Here is an 11,071-nt window from a genome sequence, read left to right on the forward strand (position 1 = left end):
TAGAAAAATGTTTAACAGGAAAAGGATAAACTAAAAAGGATTTTAAAAAATAAAGTGACACTGATATCAGGGTGTACAAGTACACTTTATTTTCACAGCAGGAAAACTACAAGCATTTAAAATTGCAACAGGTAAAGACACCTCAAACATTTTGCTAACTTTACACAAAAGTAAACTTATTGCGCGCGCGCACACACACACACTACCTTGCTTGTGTCGGACAGGCTTCTTCTGGGGCTCAGGATCCTTGTCAGGACGCCTACAAGACCAAACACAACATTTATGGACGTCATCTGAAAGAACACTTTAGAAATGAATGCATTGATTTAACCACGGCCGTAACCTGACATGTAACTCCTGCAGCTCTGAGGCAGAGCCACTAACACTGAGCATCACATCTGCAGTTTCTACTTTCACCTCCAGAACATCACCTTAAGTCCTCCTTCAAGGGAACCCCAGTTCTCTTCACATGAAGAACTGGTCCCAAACAGTCTTCAGGACTGCAAACAGATGAGCACAGGTACAAAGATCACTGGGGAGGAGAATCTGAAACTTATTGAAGCACTGAAGTCTGCAGCAACACTTGCATTGAAGACAAACAAGGACAATAACTCACCAGAGCTCTCAGGACACAAACACTCCAAACAAATGCATCAGATCTGAAAGACAAAACAAAAAGTAGTTTTTCATCACCAAAAAATAAAAAATTAAATAAATTTAAAAAAAAAAAAAAAAAAAAAAAAAAAAAAAAAAAGCAGCAATTTCCCAGTGAACCTCAACCTCTCAGCTGGCTCTCCACAGAGATCAGGCGTCGCCCAAAATGACGCCAGTATAAAAAGCCCAGCGTCCTGGCAGGGACCAATAGGAGGCCGCATTTACTAAACGCTTTCACCTGCTGCACATCACCTGCAACATGGAGTAAGATCTGATCCACTGTATTCATCTCCAGAGGAGAAATTCCTTTTTTCACACCAGTGTAAAAGTTATAAAGGAATAAAGGAATAAAGTTGCTCCGATCTTATGTGTTGTAGGAAATTCGCAGCAGGTGAAAGCGTTTAGTAAATGCTAATTGGTCGCGGCCTCCTATTGGTCCGTGCCAGGATGGCGGCCTTTTTATACCGGCCGTGATGTCATTTCCTGGCGATGCCGAGGCTCTGAGGAGAACCTGCTGAGTGCTGGATGGTCGCTTTCGGCTGTGGAATCGCAAGAGGTGTCTTGCACACATTGAGTTGCTGCGCTTCATCTTAGTGTTGGAAGGTAAGAAGGGACCAGAGGTTGTGCTTCAATTTAACTTTTATTTACTGCCCATTTTTGGATCTTTGGAGGAACAAAAACTGTTTTGCTCTTATTTCTGTCCAAGTAGGTGTTGCTGATTCGTCTCTGATGGGCGATCGTGACCCCGTGCCTTCACAAGAGACTCCTCAGGCTCGTCTGTACGGAACGCAATGCTTGGCTTTCGTTTGGATCACCACCTCTGGATGTCAGTCGGTATGTTTGCATGATTCTCCTTTCAATGTATGTGAGGTGGAGAAACTGTTCATTTTGAGAGGGTAGAGTGACACGAGTGGCCCTGAGACATTTGGACATTGCTATTGCAAACTGTCCTGAGTGACAAGATGCAGTCTTAGTATTCTGCATGAACTGCAACAGGGCTCAGAATCAGGCAATACTGCCTAGGAGGTGGTACCAGAGGTGTAGACAAAGTCTGATGTGTTTGTAAAAGTGACAGGATAACATTTGTAGCGTTTAAGAGTTGGTGCGTTTAGAACCTGCCGATGTTGCTAGAAAAGCTTAGAAAACCAAAATGATGTCTGGCTGTTTCTTGCCATATGTCTGGCAATAAATGGGAGCAGCTCCCAAAAAGCTCTGGTTTTGTTCAATCTGCTCAGCTTCATTTTCAGCTTGTCTGGTAGCTACTGTGGAACGGCTGTATTAGCATGAGATTTGAGATACAACTTCCTTTGCACAGCGCTTGTGTGCTTGTTAAAGTGGCGTCTGTTAACCTATGGAAGTGCTTTAGTGTTGTAACTCTTTGCAGTGTATGTTGGTTTCACTGTCTGTTCATCTGTGGCTCTGTTTCCCTCTGTATGTTGCAGGTAGTTCTGAGCAGCTGAGAGCATTTAGTAAATGGGAACCAGTTGCCGTCCCCTATTGGTCCTGGGCGACGCCAGATACCCTCTGGGAGCTGCACGCTCTCTGAACTGGGGAATTGCTTTTGGAGGCGGCAGCGGTTGTCAAGCCACAAACTGCTTAGGAGCCGAGGACTTTCTGCTTTGTACCATTGTTTTTGCAAATTTTGAATAAATACTCTTTCCTATAACTTGTGTCTGGATAATTCGGTTCCTCTTGTTTGGTCTCCCTGGCCTAGACGGACCTGATAAATGCCATGAATGAATGCACAAGTTGCATCAGAATAAACTTGTGCCATAAGAGGAAAGGTGGATGAGCAGGTGCAAAGCTAAAGACTTGGCAGAGTCAGTTGTACTGACAGGAAGTGACTTGGCGACACCTTGAGGAATGTTTTGGAGGTGAAAGTCAGGATTGATTCTGTCATGGTAGGTTTGGTGTCCAGCATAAGCTTTAGTGAATACATTTTATCAGGTGACTTAAGAGCGGAGGTAGACATCTTGTCTAAGAGTTCATCTGAGGTTCAGTGAGTAACTATTTTGCAGATTGAAATGTTCTCTGACATGCATGTGGTTTCTTGGAACGTCGTCTACTAGCCGGTCTTTATGTGAATCTAGTCACTATATAGCTGTTGGACACAGGATGTAAAATCTGTCTCAAAGCAGGTTCTGCTCCTGCATAGATCAATATATATATACTTCAAATCAGCTTGGTGTGAAGGATCCCAGTGCATTTGCTTCATATTGCAAATGCTTATGTAGATTTATGTTTACCAGATCAGGCATCAGCAGGCTGATCTTCTGAAACAGAAGGGCACTGGTTCAAGTCCATGTATATAGTATATATCTTTGTAGTCTCTGTAAATAGAGAAGTAATTGTGTCTTATCTGTAAAACAGCTCAATGGATTGCATGTATTCCTCGGGACGCTCCTGTTTGAAGGGCAAACTAAAAATTGTCTTGATATACCAAAAGTAGAGTCAATGTGGACATTGACAAATATTAAATAGTCAAATATGCAAATTGTCACTAAAGATGTCTGGCCACTGAGGTGACTGTTGGGTTTCAATGCAGACTGTGAATTAGCATCCATAAACAAGGTTGAAGGTAAAAGAAGGCTTGATGGAACGTCATTGTATTGTTTGTTTTGCAAAGTGTGATGAGAATCTGTGTTTTTCAGATTGTCCTGAGAGTGGAGAAATGTACATCCCAAGTGTTTGTAAATATAATGGTAAGTGATGTCTTGAATTGTTGTTAATTTTGTATAATGTTTGTGTTAGACACAATGTAAATTGATTACTGATATTTGTGTAGTTGAGGAGGTTTTCTTTGTATGTGTTGAATTCAAAGTATTGTTTGACAGTGCATCACTAATTGTTGTTTGTGCTTGTTGCAGGTGTGGTGAGGCCAGACGTTGTGCATGTAAGAGTGTGCACTCTGGCTAGCTTTGCAAAAATGAATAAAGTATGTATCCCCTCCAAATGTATGTGTGGGCCCCCTATGTGTAATTTTCCAAAAAGTAAAATTTAGAAATTTCTCTAGCAGGGCTGTTTCTACGGTGCTCGTCTGCCTGCCCCCCTCTCTCTACCCCCAAAGTCCCCCCGGGGGGCCCTGGTTAGTGGGGCCCCCCCTCCTCCCTATCTCGGCCTGTCTGCCTCCCGCCCTCCTCCTTGCTTCGCCTGACTCCCCCACGTCGGCCTTGTATCGGGGTTGGGACCCGACCTGGCTGTTGTCGGCCTTCCACCGGGCGGGTACCCGATGTGGCTGTGTGACTGGTACTGGACTTGAACCAGCGGTATCACATACAGCGTCAGTGGCTTATGGCACTGCGCTAACCAGTCACAGAGGGAAATCCGGGTTTCTCCTATATAACGTCACACTTAGAGGAAAAAAGCACTTAGGAAAAAAAACAAATTGTACTTAGATACATTTGGCAAAGGAAGACTTGAACCCGATATTGCCAATATTGACCGGCGCTGGACTCGAACCAGCAGTTTCCACATGCAGTGTCGGCAGCTTATGGCACTGAGCTAACCAGTTAGGTTCACAGTTTCGGGTTTCACGTATACAGCCCTACTCTTAGAGAAAAGCACTTAGAAGGAAAAAAACTCTTAGGCAAGATGCAGAGCATGCTGTGTCAGGTAGAAAGTAAATAGGCAAAAGGACTTAGGTTTTGATTCAGAAAACACTTGGAGGGGGGAAAAAAAAAATCACCAAATGTCGATGAGACACTGAGCTTTCCGGTCAGGTGCAGAAATCCAGGTTGCACATGTTTAACTTTACACTTAGAGAAAAATACTTAGGAAAAAAAAAAGAAGCACTTAGGTTTTGAACCACATATTTGCCCTGATTTTGCACATGGATACTTTATTTTACTTTAGCGTAAAAAAAAACATTTTGCTAACTTTACACAAAACACTAAGGAGGGTGAAAAAAAGGATCACCAAATGTCATTTCTCCACACACAAATGTGTGCACGTATAAAAACATACCTGCAACCGTATTTTGTCGATCTGGGAACGGAACCTTCTCCACCATGTGGACACTGACTTGTATATCCAGAAATCTCTGAATTCATCAAAAGGAAAAGATCAACTTGTCAGAACCAGTCCTGAAGAGTTGTGTGTCAATAAATTGTCCGACTGGTGATTGATGCTCATGTGTGTTCTGGGTTTATTTGATAGAATCAGACGTTTTACAAAGGATGGCACTTACATCTATGTGGACCTTCAGGCTGTGATACAGTAAAGCTTATTTCCATTTTGGTCCAAAAAATTGGAGTCGTGTTTCCCCTTCCCACCCAGGTAGGGTCAAGTCAGTGTTCCTGCAGACTCTGGAGGGCCTGTGGATGCAATTTCATACAACAGCACCGCGACCCAGTCAGAGATCAGCATCTGCAGGTCTCGCCCTCATGTGGCGGTCGAGGTCTTCCTTCGGACGTGAGCGCCGACCACTGAGTTTCTCTCCCTGCAGCTTCCTTGCAAATCCAAAAAGGTTCACGACGAAGGCACCGCGCTTGCAAGCCGTCTCCTTTTCCCGTACTTACCTGTAGGTTATAAACGCCCTTAAGTTTCTTTTCACGTCATTAAACACTGAAAGGATGAACTATACGGACTCATGTGTTCTTTGGCATCACATCTACACATTTTAAATTTAGTTTCCCTGAACTAGCACACAAAGCTTCCACAGCTAACTTCTGGTTCAGTCCTTGGTTGGTGGTTTCAGGTGAGTGTGTTCTGAGGAGCAAGCTCAGAATTGAACTAAAATGTTTTTTTCTTACAAGAAAAAAAAGTGGAGCTTCAGCTGAAATTCAGAGAAACAATTCAGCTTTGCCAGAATAGTTTGCAGACAATGTGTCACGACATGGCCAGGCTGAGAGCCTCACTGGGACAAAGATCGTTGCAGTGAAGAAACAGTCAAACATCTGAGGAGGTCACTCCCCAGACTCCTCCATAGAGGACGTATCCGACGGCAACCAGAGCAACAGCCATCATGGCTTCCAATTCATCCATATTTTCCACTGGAAAAGTCACTTCCTACTTTGGCTTCGCTGCATGTTTTGCAGAGCAGACGTTCAAGAACCGCATTGCTTTTACTTTGAGGGGACGCCATGATAAGGCGTTAGCATCAAATTAACTCTGCCCGTACACGCGAGAGAACAGTAAAAGTGTGGCAGAGCAAGTACTGTCAATGCCGTGATGCGTAGCGTAATTGCATGGTATGATTGGCTGGACGCCGGGCAGAGTTACAGAAAAATGATACATAACTTATTCATTTGCGGTGCACTGAGTGTGCAGCTTAAAAACATGCAGACACATCGTGGTCATTTCTGACCAGTGAATGATTGAATTATTCTTAAGTTTGAATTAATCATAAACAGTCCAAAATGCAGACAAAAATACTGAAAGTCAATCTCAAAGTGAAGGATTTCCAAGTGCAATATTTAGAAGAAATACTGAAGATTATCTTTGCACTAAAGAGTCACTGCATCAGACTGAGTCAAACGTAGAAAAATGTTTAACAGGAAAAGGATAAACTAAAAAGCATTTTAAAAAAATAAAGTGACACTGATATCAGGGTGTACAAGTACACTTTATTTTCACAGCAGGAAAACTACAAGCATTTAAAATTGCAACAGGTAAAGACATTGCTAACTTTACACAAAAGTAAACCTATTGCACACACTACCTTGCTTGTGTTGGACAGGCTTCTTCTGGGGCTCAGGATCCTTGTCAGGACGCCTACAAGACCAAACACAACATTTATGGACGGCATCTGAAAGAACACTTTAGAAATGAATGCATTGATTTAACCACGGCCATAACCTGACATGTAACTCCTGCAGCTCTGAGGCAGAGCCACTAACACTGAGCATCACATCTGCAGTTTCTACTTTCACCTCCAGAACATCACCTTACGTCCTCCTTCTCTTCACATGAAGAACTGGTCCCAAACAGTCTTCAGGACTGCAAACAGATGAGCACAGGTACAAAGATCACTGGGGAGGAGAATCTGAAACTTATTGAAGCACTGAAGTCTGCAGCACACTTGCATTGAAGACAAACAAGGACAATAACTCACCAGAGCTCTCAGGACACAAACACTCCAAACAAATGCATTGGATCTGAAAGTCAAAACAAAAAGTATTTTTTCATCACACACAAAAAAAGAAACCAGCAGCAATTTCCCAGTAAACCTCAACCTCTCAGCTGGTTCTCCCCGCAGATCAGGCGTCGCCCAGAAATGACGCCGGTATAAAAAGCCCAGCGTCCTGGCAGGGACCAATAGGAGGCCGCGACCAATTAGCATTTACTAAACGCTTTCACCTGCTGCCAATTACCTGCAACATGGAGTAAGATCTGATCCACTGTATTCATCTCCAGAGGGGAAATTCATTTATTCACAGCAGTGTAATAGTTATAATGGAATAAAGGAATAAAGTTGATTTTATGTTATTCCATGTTGCAGGAAATTCACAACAGGTGAGAGCGTTTAGTAAATGCTAATTGGTCGCGCCTTCCTATTGGTCCCTGCCAGGACGCTGGGCTTTTTATACCGGCCGTGACGTCCTTTCCTGCAGACACAAGCCGAGCGCTGTCTGCTCTCTTTGGACTGAGGAATTGCAAGAAGTGTCTTGCGCGCATTGAGTTGCTGCGCTTCATCTTTGTGGCAGAAGGTAAGATGGGACTGAGATTGATTATGCTTCAATTCAACTTTTATTTACTACATGGTATTTGTTGCCCCCCCCCCATTTTTGGATCTTTGTAGGAACAGAGACAGTTTTGGTTTTTTTTTTTTTAAATTAAATGTGTTGACAGTGCATCCCTATATATTGTTTGTACTTGTAGGTGTGGCGAGCCCAGAAGTACGGCATGTGAGAGAGCCAAGGTAGTGTCTGCTAACGTTACACAAAACTAGCCAGATTGCAAAGTATTTGGGCAGTTTTTTTTTTCTTTTAATCCTGTATGTTTTCCTACTTTTTAATGCTTTTTTTTTTTTTTTTTTGAAACCAGGTTGTCCAGGACCATGGACACATTCCAGTCGATTTCCAGAGCGATCAATTAAAAACCTTTAAAAAAAAGTATCTGCGTGCATGTTAAGACTTCAAACCTCAAAGTTTCATGTCTGTCACTTTATTGCTAATTTGCACCCTATTATTTACTTCATTTCATGTCAGCGTTGGATTGTGAGAAACGTCTTCTCCACTCCTGTGTATGTCCAGGCACAGACGTTTACAAAGCTGACTTTTTTTTTTGAGCAAAAAGCACTCTCCTTATTTTGGAACTTTTCTATAAGTGTATTGATTTCTTGGCTTGTGTGTCGGATCAGGTAAGCGCACCACACCTGCGAGAGCAGAGCTGGTTGAAACTCCACACATGTTTACTGCGGTTCTTGTTTCTTTTTCTACCTTTGGGTGACATGGAGGTCCTGGACAGGTTCATTTAACTAAAAGTAATTTGCTGGAGGAGAAAGTCATAAGTCAGGTTTGCACAGAAGCCCAGGCTTTCCTTCATGAGAAGGAGGTGATTACCAGTTTGTAGTCTTTGGCCAACAGCTTGGTGAACCACTGGTTGTATTCCAGGGCCTCTATGAGGGGAACCAGGTCCCTGCAGGACACACACCTGGAAAGCCGTTGAACATTCAGCATGTATTTTCCCCAGAAATCTGCAAGAGATATGTAAAACACGGGGGAAAAATGTATATATATCAAGTGGACAATCACTACTTTCATCGACACATTTAGATTCCCTGAACCGAATAAGGGAAGCTTCCGCCGCTAACTTCCGGTTTAGCCCTCGGCTGCTTCATCCTAAATACATCGAGTGATTCTGTTTTTTAAGCTGTAGAAATATCACAGATCCAAGTCAATCAGGTCGGAATCGTTCAACGAGTCACTCTGGTTTTAGAAATCAATAAAACGATCACCTGTGTTATCGTACCTTTCTCAGCGCATTTCAAAGCAAGTTTTGGGCAAACTCCGTCACGATAGCGCCGCCATATTTGCCATCTACAAACCTGAGGAATCTCACAACAGCGCAGTTGAAGTTATAGCGCCCCCTTGTGGACTGGCGGGGTAATTGCAATTAATTGCCATTTTCAGTCGGGTTCTAAAGACCACTTTGGGGGGGATTTCTTGCTCCTTTTTACCACAATTATAGCAGATATTTTGTGATTTAATCCATCTTCAACATGCTGTATTTTTGGAGATTTCACGTATTGTCTCGAATGTCTTTTCGATTTTTAAGCACTGAAAGGTTGTCTTTTGAGAGTCTACGTCAGGCTAATTTGAACAGCGTGGAAGCATGGAGTATTTACAAATGTCCTTTCTGTCACCAAGCAAGGAGAAAAAAAGCTAAATTTCTCCATCGTTATTAAAAGCCCCATTCAGCGCCTCTTGTCGCTGTTCTGCAATGTAAAAGCCACTAGAATTTCGAGAATAATTGTTGGTGATTATGAATGATTACAAAGGATGTTACATATAATCTTTATTTTAAAGCATTTAAAATCTAGGTCTATCTTAAGGAGGCAACACAACACAGTGTTTAGAATAGTATTTAAAGCCCGATAAGAATGTCCTGTCTCGGAATAGGACCAAATCCGCACAATCTAATAATAATAAGAATGATTAATTTCTGCATATCACATTCAAAATCTCACCTGAGAAGAAAAGGCAACAGCGCCATCTTGTGGTCATTCTGAAGAAGCCGCTCATCCCAGCGAGGTTTGGAAATACAAGAGTCGACCAGTTGTTTTTTACCAGAAAGAAAACCTTGAATCATCCTGCACTCGTTTGCAGGAGAAGACTTGCTGCTGCGAAGATGGAAGGATGATGACGAGGGTTTCCACTTCTCAGCCACATGCTTGCCGTCCAGTTGTCCAGTCAGAATACATCCTGTCAACTCAAAAACAAAGAAAAAATAATCAGTGTTTGAATCAGTTTCATTCTCTCTCTTACTCACACACGCATGTAACTACGAGCACATGCAAAGTCTACCCATTTAAACTGGACCCATCCTTCCACCTGCATTTTGAGTCACACACCAAACTGCACTCAAACGTCTTATTTCACTGCTAACACTGCTCATATTCATGATAATGTTTACTATCATCATTTCCTATCACTACATATCCAAATGCACTGGGGACAGCAAAGTATGAATTTCAATGTACATGCAAAATATGTTGCCACACTGTGCATGTGTCAAAAAATACTATGAATATTTAAAAAACAAATTAGTCCGCTATCCGTTACTCACCTGTATGTTCAGTTTCTTTTAAACTGTCATTCAACACAGAAGGGGAAATTTTGATATGCAATACCCACTCCGACCACCAGGGGGCGCTCAATATATTTTTCGCATCAGATCTACTTTTTTGTTCTTTTTTATTGAACATAAATAGTATAAACAAATATACATATGTACAAATAAACATGGCAAGGTAGAATTGAATGTCAATGAAACAACTGGGGATGAGGAATGACAGGACATAAGAACATTTGTTCTATATGTAATTACTGAACCGTAGGTTAACAGTGTTAAAGGTTTGTGAGAAATGTGCTAGAAGAAAAAGGAAATAAAGACATAGACTAAAAAGGAAAACGGCAAAGAAGGATATATTATGTATCCAACTAGGTGGTTCATAAGGAATAGGCATCAGATCTACACATTTAGATTCCCTGAACCGAATAAGCGAAGATTCCGCCGCTAATTTCCGGTTTAGCCCTTGGCTGCTTCATCCGAAATACTTCGAGTGATTCTACGTCTTTAAAGCTGTAGAAATGTCACAGATCCAAGTCAATCAGGTCGGAATCGTTCAACGAGTCATTCTCTGGCTTTCGAAATCAATAAAACGATCTCCTGTGTTGTTATCGTAACGCATTGGGAGGCAAGTTTTGGGCAAACTCCGTCACGCTAGCGCCGCCATATTTGCTATCTTAAAAACCAAGGAATGCCACAACAGCGCGGGTGGAATCATAGCGCCCCCTTGTGGACTGGCGGGGTAATGGCAGCTAATCGGCATTTTCAGTCCTGTTCACCTTCGGGTTCTAATGACCACTTTGGGAGGAATTTCTTGCTCGTTTTTACCACAATTGTAGCAGATATTTTGTGATTTAATGCATTTTCAACATGGTGATTTTTTTTTTGAGATTTCACGCATTGCTTTGAATGTCTTTTCGATTTTATAGCTGAAAGGTTGTCTTTTGAGAGTTTATATCTGGCTAATTTGAACAGAGTGGAGGCATGGAGTATTTACAAATGTCCTTTCTGTCACTAAGCAAGGAGGAAAAAAAAGGCAAATTTGCTCTGTAGTTATCTATTTTTAGATGAATGAAACGATTGAAAAGAATAAAGAAAAAATAAAAATTGATAAAGCACAGCAAAACCTGCACAACAGCGGGAATGAAAAAAATCCAGAGGCAGTTGGTTGAAACGGCCATAGAAT

The 11,071-nt window shown here is 42.0% G+C and overlaps 1 protein-coding gene across 3 annotated transcripts in view; it reads right to left on the reverse strand.

Annotated features, from left to right (window-relative positions):
• The window catches only part of LOC147219613 (F-actin-uncapping protein LRRC16A-like), a 34,727-nt gene extending 24,007 nt beyond the window's left edge, over nucleotides 1-10,720 (reverse strand). Inside the window, exons 1-4 of one of the 3 annotated variants that reach the window (XR_015108026.1) lie at nucleotides 9,284-10,720; nucleotides 8,157-8,290; nucleotides 617-659; nucleotides 431-500 (exon numbers count right to left, since the gene is read on the reverse strand). Coding sequence is in view for 1 of the 3 variants with exons in the window: in XM_086171483.1 (XP_086027609.1) it covers nucleotides 6,557-6,591; nucleotides 6,707-6,749; nucleotides 8,157-8,290; nucleotides 9,284-9,338 (267 nt within the window). In the remaining 2 variants the exon portion in view is untranslated. Of the gene's footprint in view, nucleotides 1-430; nucleotides 501-616; nucleotides 660-6,205; nucleotides 6,592-6,706; nucleotides 6,750-8,156; nucleotides 8,291-9,283 lie in introns of those variants that run through there. The other 2 variants (XM_086171483.1, XR_015108027.1) reach the window with 2 other exon arrangements.
• Nucleotides 10,721-11,071: the final 351 nt, after the last annotated feature.

Source organism: Fistularia commersonii, chromosome 24, assembly GCF_037954325.1.
Source record: "Fistularia commersonii isolate RoL2024-O1a breed Wild chromosome 24, RoL_Fcom_v1.0, whole genome shotgun sequence".
In the NCBI taxonomy this organism is placed as follows: domain Eukaryota; kingdom Metazoa; phylum Chordata; class Actinopteri; order Syngnathiformes; family Fistulariidae; genus Fistularia; species Fistularia commersonii.